Source organism: Eleutherodactylus coqui, chromosome 6 (genome assembly GCF_035609145.1).
Source record: "Eleutherodactylus coqui strain aEleCoq1 chromosome 6, aEleCoq1.hap1, whole genome shotgun sequence".
In the NCBI taxonomy this organism is placed as follows: Eukaryota; Metazoa; Chordata; class Amphibia; order Anura; family Eleutherodactylidae; genus Eleutherodactylus; species Eleutherodactylus coqui.
Genome location: NC_089842.1, coordinates 13,376,531 through 13,390,368, shown reverse-complemented (window position 1 = coordinate 13,390,368; position 13,838 = coordinate 13,376,531). Strand labels below are relative to the sequence as shown.

The window sequence follows — 13,838 nt, the reverse complement described above, 5'->3', positions numbered from 1 at the left end:
CTATAGTGCACCAGGCTGGCACTCGGACCCGGCTCGTGTTACTATAGTGCACCAGGCTGGCACTCGGACCCGGCTCGTGTTACTATAGTGCACCAGGCTGGCACTCGGACCCGGCTCGTGTTACTATAGTGCGCCAGGCTGGCACTCGGACCCGGCTCGTGTTACTATAGTGCGCCAGGCTGGCACTCGGACCCGGCTCGCGTTACTATAGTGCACCAGGCTGGCACTCGGACCCGGCTCGTGTTACTATAGTGCGCCAGGCTGGCACTCGGACCCGGCTCGTGTTACTATAGTGCACCAGGCTGGCGCTCGGCCCTGGCCTGCATTACTACTATAGTGCACTAGGCTGGCACTCGGACCCAGTTCGTGTTACTATAGTGCACCAGGCTGGCACTCGGACCCGGTTTGTGTTACTATAGTGCACCAGGCTGGCGCTCGGCCCTGGCCTGCATTACTACTATAGTGCACTAGGCTGGCACTCGGACCCAGTTCGTGTTACTATAGTGCGCCAGGCTGGCACTCGGACCCGGCTCGTGTTACTATAGTGCACCAGGCTGGCACTCGGACCCGGCTCGTGTTACTATAGTGCACCAGGCTGGCACTCGGACCCGGCTCGTGTTACTATAGTGCACCAGGCTGGCACTCGGACCCGGCTCGTGTTACTATAGTGCACCAGGCTGGCGGTCGGCCCGGTTCGTGTTATTATAGTGCACCAGGCTGGCACTCGGACCCGGCTCGTGTTACTATAGTGCACCAGGCTGGCGGTGGGTCCCGGCTCATGTTACTATAGTGCATCGGGCTGGCACTCGGACCCGGCTCGTGTTACTATAGTGCACCAGGCTGGCACTCAGACCCGGCTCGTGTTACTGTAGTGCACCAGGCTGGCACTCGGACCCGGCTCGTGTTACTATAGTGCACCAGGCTGGCACTCGGACCCGGCTCGTGTTACTATAGTGCACCAGGCTGGCACTCGGACCCGGCTCGTGTTACTATAGTGCACCAGGCTGGCACTCGGACCCGGCTCGTGTTACTATAGTGCGCCAGGCTGGCACTCGGACCCGGCTCGTGTTACTATAGTGCGCCAGGCTGGCACTCGGACCCGGCTCGCGTTACTATAGTGCACCAGGCTGGCACTCGGACCCGGCTCGTGTTACTATAGTGCGCCAGGCTGGCACTCGGACCCGGCTCGTGTTACTATAGTGCACCAGGCTGGCGCTCGGCCCTGGCCTGCATTACTACTATAGTGCACCAGGCTGGCACTCGGACCCGGTTCATGTTACTATAGTGCACCAGGCTGGCACTCGGACCCGGCTCGTGTTACTATAGTGCACCAGGCTGGCACTCGGACCCGGCTCGCGTTACTATAGTGCACCAGGCTGGCACTCGGACCCGGCTCGTGTTACTATAGTGCACCAGGCTGGCACTCGGACCCGGTTTGTGTTACTATAGTGCACCAGGCTGGCACTCGGACCCGGTTCGTGTTACTATAGTGCACCAGGCTGGCACTCGGACCCGGTTCGTGTTACTATAGTGCACCAGGCTGGCACTCGGCCCCGGCTTGCATTACTATAGTGCACCCGGCTGGCGCTCGGCCCTGGCCTGCATTACTACTCTAGTGCGCCCGGCTCTGTGCTCCCCCTCCGCCCTCTGCTGCAGTGGAATGAACCGGCTCCTGACTCGCTGCTCATTGCTTAGCTCAGCCAAAACCATTCTGACGGGAGGGAGAGGGGGGTCCGGGCTGCAGCTGGAGCGCCGAGAGCAGCCGTGCTGGAACAACAGCAGCCTTCTCGCTCCCCCCATCCCCCACGTGACCGATCCCTGCTGGGATAAAAGACCCTCTCTGTGCTCCGTGTCGCCGGCCGCAGCGCCGCCGCTCTCTGCCACATATATCGCCGCCTCTCAGTCTCAGCAGTGGACGCCTTGTAGAGTGCCATGCCGAGGGATCGGCGGTCGGACGCCCGGCGCTGGTTGGCTCTATCCTCCATGGGAGCCTGGCACCCCCACTCTACAGGCAAGGGCAAAATGACCCCTACAAGGCCCTGAGGTGGCATGAACCAGGTCAAGGAGGGGTGCTTTCTGCTCGCAGCGGGTGGGGGTCCGGGGAGCCGCCTTCTGTACATGGCTGCCGCTCGCATCTCATGAATGGTGAGGAGCCGAGCCCACACAGACAAGGCTGTCATTGTGCCCCGTCCACAGAGGTTGGCACCCGGCTCTCCCATTGTGTGCTCCTCTTCTCTGCCAGCCGAGGTGCCGGCGTTTCCTCGAGTCTTCCTTAACCACCAGCATTAGACTTTCTCGGGGGGCGCTGTCGCAGAGCCTCGATGAACGGATCTTCTCCCCCTCGGCCGTCTCAGCCGTCTATAGCACTGTAAGTATTCCCTCGGCGGACCCTTCCCGAATACTGGAGGAGCTTTCATGGGCTTCATCGGGGTCCTCACTGTAGCCAGAAATGTCGTGCTGCTCCGTTATGTCCTCCAGAGCACCGCTCTGTTTTGGGTCGGAGAGTGGGATCCCAAGGAAGCGGCCTGGTCCATTCAGCCTAATAGGACACATGGACGGGGGGTCTCTAACCCCTTGTAAGGGGCATTTTACTCAGGAAGCTGAAGGATGTTGGATGAAGGTGGTCCCACGTAGGCGCCAATCAGGGGTTGTGCCAAGTTAGTTACCCCCTATCCGCAGGATAGCTTGACGATCGGTGGGGGTTTGAGCCCTGGAACCCCCACCGATCCCAAGAACAGGGGTCCCAAAGGTCCCTGCCAGAATGGAGCAGTGAGAGTGTGCGAAGATGCCAACTACAAACGCTCACCTACCTCCAGTGCCAGCGTTGAAATGAATGGCACAGCAGTAAGCTTGCAAGACCCCCGTTCTCGGGATCTGTAGGGGTCCCAGCGGTTGGACTGCCACCGATCAAGGAGTTGTGCCAAGTTAGAAAATATATGATAACTTGATTAGTGCATGTCTGACCTCTAGGACCCACATTAATCCTGAGAATGGGGGTCCCGACGGTCCCCGTGTGAACGGAGCATAGGTTGCACATGTTTGCCTCGGCATCATGTGTTTCGGCTGGAGATCGGTGGCGCTCGGACTCGGCGATCTCCATTTCTGTGGGGGGCCTTCGGAACCCCCATTCGCAGGATCCAGGGGGTCCTGGCCGTTGGACCACACCCATCAAGTTATCCCGTAATTTAGAACTTGGCACAACCCCTTAAGTAGTCCAGAGTTTCATCTCCTCTCCAATGTCCATATCTCTGCTTGCTGTCAGAGTGGGAATATCAGTTGTATACATTGAGAGCAGATGATGTGTCCCGACCTCGGCCGGCTCCCACAGCTGAGGGTTTGTTAGTGTTGCAGTGACTCCCGTCTGATGGCTCTTACCTGCGCTGATACATTGTAACAAACTCATAAGCTGGGCGAGCGACACTGGTCCTCAATTACGAATATTTTACTCACTGACAGCAAGCAGTCTTAGGCCAGTCTCACATGTTTTCAGATAAACTCCGCACGAACCCGCAGCGTTTTGAACCCGCAGCGTTTTGAACCCGCGTTACAGCGGCTTTTATCGCACCCCATCATTGTGATCGGCGATGAGGTGCGTTAAAAAACGTTTATAAACGCAAGAATATAGTACAGCCAGCGCTTGAAAACCGTGGCGTCAGAGCGCCGGTCTGCGGGGCCTCATCGAAATCAATGGGAGCGTTGTGCTGCGATCAGCGTGGCCCCCGGGGCGCAGCTGGTGTGAGCGCGGTCCTAGATGGTTACAGAACGTTTCCTTTTGCCTTCATCGGGGACTCGCTGACCAGCGCTCAAACACTGCGTTTTTAACGCCACGATTTTTTAGCGCTGTCTGTTCTATTTTTGTGCTTTTTTCGCTGTTTTTAGTGTACCTCATCATCTTCACAATGATGGGGTACATTTATAAACTGCTGTCAAACGCGGTTTTTAATGCAGAAACACCAATCGAAATCGCGGTAAAATTTCGGACGCAGCGTTTGGTTAACGCATGTCTGAGAGGGGCCGTACGCAGCTTTCACGTTAGCGTCTTGCAGCCTGCATTATGGATGAGGTAGCCCGGCCCGATCGCAGGTCTGTCATCTACAGTGCTGTGAGTCGTAAGGCCCGTGGTCAGGCTGGGGGTACTCATCCGCGATACGGGATACTTTGGGATACTCACCGCGATACGGGCACGTTGGGGCTGTCGTCCGCGGTCCGGGCACGTTGGGGCTGTCGTCCGCGGTCCGGGCACGTTGGGGCTGTCGCCCGCGGTACGGGCACGTTGGGGCTGTCGCCCGCGGTACGGGCACGTTGGGGCTGTCGCCCACGGTACGGGCACGTTGGGGCTGTCGCCCGCGGTTCGTCGGGCACGTTGGGGCTGTCGCCCGCGGTTCGTCGGGCACGTTGGGGCTGTCGCCCGCGGTTCGTCGGGCACGTTGGGGCTGTCGCCCGCGGTTCGTCGGGCACGTTGGGGCTGTCGCCCGCGGTTCGTCGGGCACGTTGGGGCTGTCGCCCGCGGTTCGTCGGGCACGTTGGGGCTGTCGCCCGCGGTTCGTCGGGCACGTTGGGGCTGTCGCCCGCGGTTCGTCGGGCACGTTGGGGCTGTCGCCCGCGGTTCGCCGGGCACGTTGGGGCTCTCGCCCGCGGTCCAGGCACTTTCTGTGAAGCGGCCTACACTGGGATTCAGCTTTATTTCTAGAACGCTGGACACGTCTTAAAGGGGAATCCTTAGGATGTTAAGGGTGTTGGGGTAGAACCGCTGAGACCCCCACAGAGGGGGGACTGCCCCATCTTCATTCTTGTATAGCTCTGAGGGTTCTGGGGTCACCTGTCACTGTTCTCTCTTGCAGGTTGCTGCACAGGTAGCGAGACAGCCCGGACCGCCAGCCCCCTCCCCTTATTCTACGCATGACTTGACCAAGGGCCATCCGAATCTGGCCGCAACCCCACCAGGACATGCTTCTTCTCCAGGACTCTCACAGGTGAGACATGCTGGGGGGGGGCGACTCTGTGGGGTCCTACAGGTTATATAGGAGGAGGCCAATCAGGAGCACAGAGTATTTCAGGGGAGGAATCTACCAGTCCCGTGGGAGTCAGACAGAGTTAAAGGGATTGTTCATGGCTGAACTATTGATGATGTATCCTCGGGTCATTACTAGCTGATTGGCGGCGGTCTGCTGTTCTTGCTTCGTACACAGTGACAGCCGCCCGGCAAATAGCTGATCGCTGGCAGCCTGATACTGATCAGCTATTGATGATCGACCCTGAGGATAGTTTAGCAATAGCTAAGAAATGGGCAACCCCTTTAATTGCTTTCCCCAGGGTGAAGCCACTCCTGCAAATGGGCGTAAACGTACGTCCTATGGATGGAGCGGGATCAGAAGCTGAGCCTGCACCGTCCACAGCAGGGATCAGTGAGAACACCGATCCCTGCTCTTAGCCCCTTGCATGCTGCCATCGGTGTTGATGGCGGCACATAAAGGGTTGACAGAGGGAGGGCGCTCTCCCTGTGATGTCATCGGCCCTCCGTCATGATTGTGTTGAGGGTCTAACCGGATACCATACACTGGTGTCGGGACCAGTCACGGCCTGTGATTGCTATGATTAGTAATACATTGCAGTACAGAAGCGATCAGAGCGGAGCAGGTTCAAATCCCGAACAGAAACATCAGAAAAAGAAAAAAAAATAAGAAAATCGTAAAAACAAAACCTCTTTCGTGCCCTTTTACCTGTTTACATTTTTTTTTATTAAAAACCCAACACATTTGGTATTTTTGCATCCGTAGCGACCGATGCGATGAGGGGGAGATACTCGTTATCCTGCTTGGCAAATGCTGTTAAAAAAAAAAAGCCAAAATGCCCTTTTTTTCTGCATTTCCCTTCACCCTAAAAAACAATAAAAGTGATCGAAGAAGCCGAATGTACCCTAAAATGTTCTTCATCGTACCGACCCGCAGAAAATCTACATATCATGCTGCTTACACTGCGGGGCGAAGGCTGTGGGGAAAAGGAAATAAATGGCAGAATTGAGGCTTTCACAAAAAGGTAAAAAAAGGTTATGCAATAAATTAGAAGCACCCAAAAAATGGCACCAATAAAAACTACAACTCGTCACGCATCAAACCGAGCTTCCCCTCCTCCCCCCCCCCCCCCTGCGGCCGCGCCGGCGGGACGGGAAGAAATTGTAGCTTTTGAACCGTGCAGATGAAAATTCACCCAAAAAGTCGTTGCACCCCCGCGGCCGGAAGAGGCCCCACTAATGGTGTCTGGCCAACAGCTAAGGGGCATCTATGGCCAGTGTAGCGTTGTGGGATGGTTGGGGGGCCCTGCACCCCCGTGGGGGGTTGTGTAGTGGGTCTTCGGTTACCTCCGCAGTCTAGCACCTCGGCTTCTCTAAAAAAAACAACTGCCTGCCTGTAGCCCAGCGCTTTTCCTCAAAGGGTGTGAAGAGTAATTAAGGGTAATTTACTCCGCTCCAGCTAATTGGCAGCCCTCCCCCAGCTTGCAGATTCCGGTGCCCATCAGCCCCCCTATTATTGCCCAATATAGCAGTTTATCTTTAGTCTTGTGACTGCATTGCTTCATCAACAAGCAAAATGTGCCGTCACACAGATAAGGGGGGGATGTCTCCCGGGTCCCACCGGCCCCCCACATGACACCCAGGACGGCCCCCCACATGACACCCAGGACGAGTCCCACCGGCCCCCCACATGACACCCAGGACGAGTCCCACCGGCCCCCCACATGACACCCAGGACGAGTCCCACCGGCCCCCCACATGACACCCAGGACGAGTCCCACCGGCCCCCCACATGACACCCAGGACGAGTCCCACCGGCCCCCCACATGACACCCAGGACGTTGCTGTTGCCTCAGGAACTGTTATACTGTGATAGTGGAGCCTCCCCTTCCCTATCCCCCCCTCCCCCTGGGGGGGGGGGGGGTACAGAGCTACCAAGAGAAGCAAGTATATGTATACAGGATAGGAAAAGCACTACTGTGCATTGTGTCTGTTAGCCTGGGTTCTCACACGCCGGATTCCGGGCGGAAATCTCGCTGTTTGGCGCAGCGAAAAAACCACGAGATTTCCGCGGGGAATCCGCTGCTTCTAAACCCACTGCACTTAGCCACGGGTTTTGAAGCGGCCCGGCCACTCGCTTTTCCACTGCAGCCGGCGCTCCCATATAGAAGAGCGCGGCCGCAGCAATAGAAAATGAACATGTGGCTGAGAAATCTCGTCCGCATGGCTGTCCAATCCCGGAATAAGCAGTCGCAGGCGGATGTGCCGCGGCGAAATTCCGAGCGGTGTTTCCGCGGCAAATCCACCCAGTGTGAACCCAGCCTTGGGCTGGGCTCACACGACCAAGTCGAATTCCGGCTACAGGCCCGGCCGGTAACCCTGCGTATGGCACCTAATTGAATGACGTATGACCGCAGACGCACGCAGGTGGTCATGCGCAGTACAGCTTTTTATTATTTATTTCCTGCATCGTCACTTCGTGATGACTTTGGTGCCCACAGCCCATTTGCAGTGGAATAGCGTACGGGCTGCGGGTATAACCCTGACCCTAGGGCACAATGGGCACAATGCTTGCAGATGCTGCTTTTTATTTTCCACAATCAGATTGCGTAATTCTAACTCGCTAATGTGAGCCGAACGCTGTAATCCCAGGCATTTGATTGGACTACATATTACCGCGAATCATACAAGCGTGGAATCCGAAACTCAAACCCAATGTTGAGAGCGGCGGTAGGCGGCCATCACATCTGCGCTGGAACCTCCGATCAAAGGTTCGCTCGCAGGTCCGGCACAAAATACTGGAAGAAAAACCTCTGTGTGTCGGACAGCTGAGAGGAAACCCAACGGGCCCCATTGTAGTCATTGGGATCCTTTCGGCGGCGTTCGGTTTCATCATAAGACGGAGCCGTTCGGCCACGGGATTCCCCTTTCCTGCCTTCTGAATGCAGATGTGAAAACGGCTTTATTTATATATTACACTCCGTTATATTTACATTTTTTTTACACTCCGGCCCCTGGAGAAGTTGTCGTTTTGCTGCAATACCCGGCATGCAGATCCATCTCGGGCAGATCTGTAAATGATGAGAGTTGTGGGGATTAGATGGACGGTCTTGTCACCGGAGGCCCTAATAGTGGTTCCCCCCTTGGCCTATAAGAGGCTCTCGGAGGCTGCTTGTGTGCAGTGATCTCTTCTTCTGCTTGTAGAGCTTGTTGACCACTAGACGTCTCTATGACGCAGAGAAGAGAGAAGCTGGAGGGTCGTATGGATGAATTGTCCCCCACCAGCTGTTCTGACCAAAATGTTAAGGGGTGTTGGGGCCAGTGGATGGGGGCACACAAGGTGACCGGGCTCAGGACCCCCAACAGACCACCAGTAGAGAGGAGCGTCTGACCAGACTGTTAGGGGGGGTTGGGACCAGTGGATGGGGGCACACAAGGTGACCGGGCTCAGGACGCCCCCTACAGACCACCAGTAGAGAGGAGCATCTGACCAGACTGTTAGGGGGTGTTTGGACCAGTGGATGTGTGAGGTCACACAAGGTGACCGGGCTCAAGACCCCCGACAGAACACCAGTACCCGTGTTTCCCCGAAAATAAGACAGTGTCTTATACTAATTTTTGTTCAAAAAGGTTTAACTTTTTTTACATTTATAGCTGCCTGGACACTATTTAAATTGACTTTTTTAATTAACTGTTAGCAGGGCTTAATTTTGGAGTAGGGCTTATATTTCAAGCATCCTCAAAAAGCCTAAAAAATCATTTTGCATCCTCAAAAATTCTGGAAAATCATGATATGTCTTATTTTCAGGGAAACAGGGTAGAAAGGAGCGTCTGACCAGACTGTTAGGGGGTGTTGGGACCAGTGGATGTGTGAGGGCACACAAGGTGACCGGGCTCAGGACCCCTACAGACCACCAGTAGAGAGGAGAGTCTGACCAGTCTGTTAGGGGGTGTTGGGGCCAGTGGATGGGGGCACACAAGGTGACCGGGCTCAGGACGCCCCCTACAGACCACCAGTAGAGAGGAGCATCTGACCAGACTGTTAGGGGGTGTTGGGGCCAGTGGATGTGTGAGGACACACAAGGTGATCGGGCTCAGGACGCCCCCTACAGACCACCAGTAGAGAGGAGCGTCTGACCAGACTGTTAGGGGGTGTTGGGACCAGTGGATGGGGGCACACAATGTGACCAGGCTCAGGACCCCCTACAGACCACCAGTAGAGAGGAGCGTCTGATCAGACTGTTAGGGGGCGTTGGGGCCAGTGGATGGGGGCACACAAGGTGACCGGGCTCAGGACGCCCCCTACAGATCACCAGTAGAGAGGATTGTCCAATCATCCAACAAGCACCAGCAGTTCCAACTGTTCCGTGGCCCCCCATCCATAGACAGGTGGCGCCATCGTTGCGCCCCAGTGTCTGTCAAAACCAGGCGCTTGGCTGGAGGATATTTGGTCTCGTGGCCCCCATTACCTGTACGGCCTCTGACATCTACCGCCGACTTTTTTGCAGTGATTTCATGAACAGCGAAACTGGACGCTACGGAGGGGAACTGGGTTGTCTTCAGCCACGAATCAAGGTTTAGTTTGGGCGCTGACGGCGGCCGTGTTCCTGTCTGGTGACATGCACAAATACACTCTTATGAACGAGCCCTGACTATACAATTACAGTTGACCCTTTAAAGACTGATGTGGCCCTCGGTGATAATGAGTTTGACAACTTTGTTCTGCGGGGTGGATTTTTTTTTATAACTGTGTGTGTGTATGTATATATGTGAAAGACCTCACTCACTCACTGACTGACTCGCCACTAATTCTCTAACTTCCTGGTGTCGTACAAACATGAAATTTGGGATGACCGTTCTTTAGGTCCTAAATAGAAAAAGTAAAGGGGTCACAACTCGATTTTTCAATGCTTATTGCAAAAGTAAGTGCACCCCTATGTAATGTAACTTCTCAGTGTCGTACAAGTGTGAAATTTGGCGCAAGCATTCTTTAGGTCCTAAATGAGGTGAGTAGGAGAGGTGGTACATTCTGCAGAGTGACATCGGTACATGCAGCCTGAGGAGAATCTAACGCTCCTCTATGTGTATACATATTTTATTCCTTGGCTCCTCTGAAGTAATCACGACTGCATAAAATTTTCTGTGCAAACAGGCAAATACCAAATTAACTCGGGCGAGGCCGGGTATATCAGCGAGTGTGTGTGTGTATATGTATATGTGTGTATGTACATACACACGCACGATTAGAGAAGCGGTGCGTATGTATGTATTAAATATATGTGACATGAGCAGCGGTACTATGCAGTGTCCATATATACAGAATATATCCTGCGTGAGCTTCTGATTGGTTCCCTGTTTCCTCAGGCCTCGTACGCCGCGGGGCAGAGTGCAGCAGCTCCCACTTTGGTGTATCCTCAGCCGCCACAGACAATGAGTACGCAGCCGCAGACCCGGGCACCGGTGAGTACCCGCCAGCTTCACCCACGTTATGCATTACTATAGCTTCCCGTTCACCCGCTGCTGTTAGAGATGGATGCTGCTGCTGTGTTTTTGGGGTGCAGTTATGGGGGGTGTAATATCTTCCACAGTTTTAGGGCAGATATTATGGTGTGGATATGTCAGATCTGACAGTAGTCATATTTCCTTGCTACTGCCCCCAGGCACGTACACACAACCCTTAGACCGATTACTCCCCACACACCTCTGCCATAGGAGAATCCTCATCAGATCTGTGGGTACAGTCATGGTTAGCCCGGTACTAGGCATAATCATGGGCTCTGTCTGAGGAGCGCCCCCTGCTGTCCCTTCTCTTGCAGCCTTATGTTTTTGCTCAGTAGTCCTGCGTCATGTATACAAGACACACCTGGCGCAGGATGGGAATGATGTGGGCACATTATTCCTCCGCCTCCTTATGGGCGTTGGGCAGGCTGGTGGGTTCATAGGGGGTACACCCCGTCCGTCCCGTAGGCCATGGCTTAGTCCTGCGCAGCTTGATCTTGTGTGAGTCGTCTGTCGCCTCTCCTTTGTGATTGTCTTTTCGCTCCTCTCTATAGTTTGCAGCTGGACCTCGACCAACACATCACCAGGTACCGTAACCTTCATCACCCTCGTGTCCCGCTCACTGTCACCCGCCGCTGATTAACCTCTCGATCTGCACCGGGGTCAATGGGACGCAGCAGGAAGGGCTCAGACCGACCATCTTGTGGTGAACTTTATTGTCCCCCCTGATTGTTTAGTAGAAGGAATTAGCGGATATGGAGTAACTTTGTATCACTAATATATTTAGTAGCATCTAAGACACGACTCCTGCCGCCATACATGAGGAACCGCTTCAAAATCTGCGGCGAAAGGCCGCGGGTCTTGAAATTACATTTCTCCCGCGGGATTTCTGTGCGGTCATTCCGCGGGATTTCGGTCCCGTGCGACCCCAGCCTTATCCTTGTAAGCGTAGTGACTCGCATAACAAAGGGAACGGGATTTTTTTACTGCAGCGCGAACGCCGTGAAAGCAAACCCGCCCCCAAAAAATGCAAAATCACTTTTTTTTTTGTATTCGCATTTCAGAATTTTTTAACCGTTTTTCTGCTTTTATATGGTGTTCTATTTCTCAATGACCGGTCCCTCAAAAAACAAGCCCCCTGTACAGCTTGAAAGTGGTTAATCGTGTCCGGCGCCATTTTTGCGTTTCCTATTTTGTATCCTGTTTTTCCAACTATTTTTCATTCCGTTTTTTGGTATCTTGTGTGTTTGTGTCTCCACGAGGGTCACTAATCGCGTTGCATCAGCAGATATCGTACACGTAGTATTCAGGGGGGCGATAATGTTCCTCACAACTGTCAGTACGAGGAATAATCGCGCTGGGAGTAACGATGTCACTATATAGGATGCTGGAGGTGACCCCCGCGGTGCCGCGCTCCTGCCTCCTCCCATTGACTCCATTAGTAGAAGGCTGGTCATTCTTCACTCCTGTTCTGTCTGCAGTATGTGATGACTGCCCTGCCCCCTACTGGTATAGCCAAGTAATGCACATCTCTGTATATCTGTGCGCTCCCGGTAGTGTGTGCGCCCGCAGAGCTTACAATCTATCATGGACTCTCTGGCCAGTAATGGGGTCGGGAGGACTGGGGGACATATTAGATGCTCCAAAATGGGAAGGGCAACGCCATTTGATGATATGATTGAGTGCTGGATGGCTGTGGGTGACAGAGGCGATACTTGGTCTAAGTGGCGCTGGCCGATGCGGCGTCGTTGGGGGAGGGGAGGACTGTTTGATTCCGTTTTACTGACTTCTCTGTCGTATTCCATTGACTTCCCCTTGTTTCTGCTGCTTCCGTTGATTCAAGGGAGGATTCAGACCCATTCAGGTAAATGCTAACCCTTCCTCATAGACCGTCCGTTTTATCGTATGTGGGATATGCCGTTGCAGGGTCTGGCGACCAGTTATGTGCGCACAGCGCTGACGGCCATTTTCCAGGATGATCCAGACTGTAGTTCTGTAGGAGGAGTGACTCGTATTCACAAGGACGGGCTCCAGTTATTCGTCCGGGAAATCGCTGCTTCCGCTGCGCGCATTTACCTGTAGAGACTCATTTTTAACATTTCCATACAATCTTCATATAACTCGTAAATCCTCTACTGATCCTGACATCATGTGTTCTCCAGTCACATCCAGAGCTGCAGTCACAGGAGTCTGCTGGCCAGCAGACTTAACGGCGTAGCCCAAATTGCCCATAGACGTTCAGTAGGATCCGCTGACTATTACAGTGCTGTGCAAAAGTTATAGGCGGGTGCGGAGGAAGAAGGCCGTTAGAAAAAGCAGCGTTAATAGTTTATTAATTGATAATCCAACTACATGTGCTAAAATGCAGCCCCAAACTTGCAAGGAAATTCCACCATGCTTCACTGCTGCCTGCAGACACTCATTATTGTACTACTCTCCACCATGCTTCACTGCTACCTGCAGACACTCATTATTGTACCGCTCTCCACCATGCGTCACTGCTGCCTGCAGACACTCATTATTGTACTACTCTCCACCATGCATCACTGCTGCCTGCAGACACTCATTATTGTACTGCTCTCCACCATGCGTCACTGCTGCCTGCAGACACTCATTATTGTACTGCTCTCCACCATGCTTCACTGCTGCCTGCAGACACTCATTATTGTACTGCTCTCCACCATGCTTCACTGCTGCCTGCAGACACTCTATATTGTACCGCTCTCCACCATGCTTCACTGCAGACACTCATTATTGTACCGCTCTCTACCACGCTTCACTGCTGCCTGCAGACACTCTATATTGTACCGCTCTCCACCATGCTTCACTGCAGACACTCATTATTGTACCGCTCTCCATCATGCTTCACTGCTGCCTGCAGACACTCATTATTGTACCGCTCTCCACCATGCTTCACTGCAGACACTCATTATTGTACCGCTCTCCATCATGCTTCACTGCTGCCTGCAGACACTCATTATTGTACTGCTCTCCACCATGCTTCACTGCTGCCTTCAGACACTCATTATTGTACCACTCTCCACCATGCTTCACTGCTGCCTGCAGACACTCATTATTGTACCGCTCTCCATCATGCTTCACTGCTGCCTGCAGACACTCATTATTGTACCGCTCTCCATCATGCTTCACTGCTGCCTGCAGACACTCATTATTGTACCGCTCTCCATCATGCTTCGCTGCTGCCTGCAGACACTCATTATTGTACCGCTCTCCACCATGCTTCACTGCTGCCTGCAGACACTCATTATTGTACCGCTCTCCATCATGCTTCACTGCTGCCTGCAGACACTCATTATTGTACCACTCT

The 13,838-nt window shown here is 53.9% G+C and overlaps 1 protein-coding gene across 6 annotated transcripts in view; it reads left to right on the top strand.

The window, feature by feature from the left end:
* The window catches only part of EIF4G3 (eukaryotic translation initiation factor 4 gamma 3), a 66,955-nt gene that overhangs the window by 15,393 nt on the left and 37,724 nt on the right, over positions 1-13,838 (top strand). For 2 of the 6 annotated variants that reach the window (XM_066606276.1, XM_066606275.1), the window contains exons 2-6: positions 2,290-2,368; positions 4,842-4,973; positions 10,376-10,471; positions 11,065-11,097; positions 12,354-12,374. In XM_066606276.1, coding sequence (XP_066462373.1) covers positions 2,290-2,368; positions 4,842-4,973; positions 10,376-10,471; positions 11,065-11,097; positions 12,354-12,374 — 361 coding nt within the window. The remainder of the gene's footprint in view (positions 1-2,289; positions 2,369-4,841; positions 4,974-10,375; positions 10,472-11,064; positions 11,098-12,353; positions 12,375-13,838) is intronic. The other 4 variants (XM_066606280.1, XM_066606281.1, XM_066606278.1 and 1 more) reach the window with 2 other exon arrangements.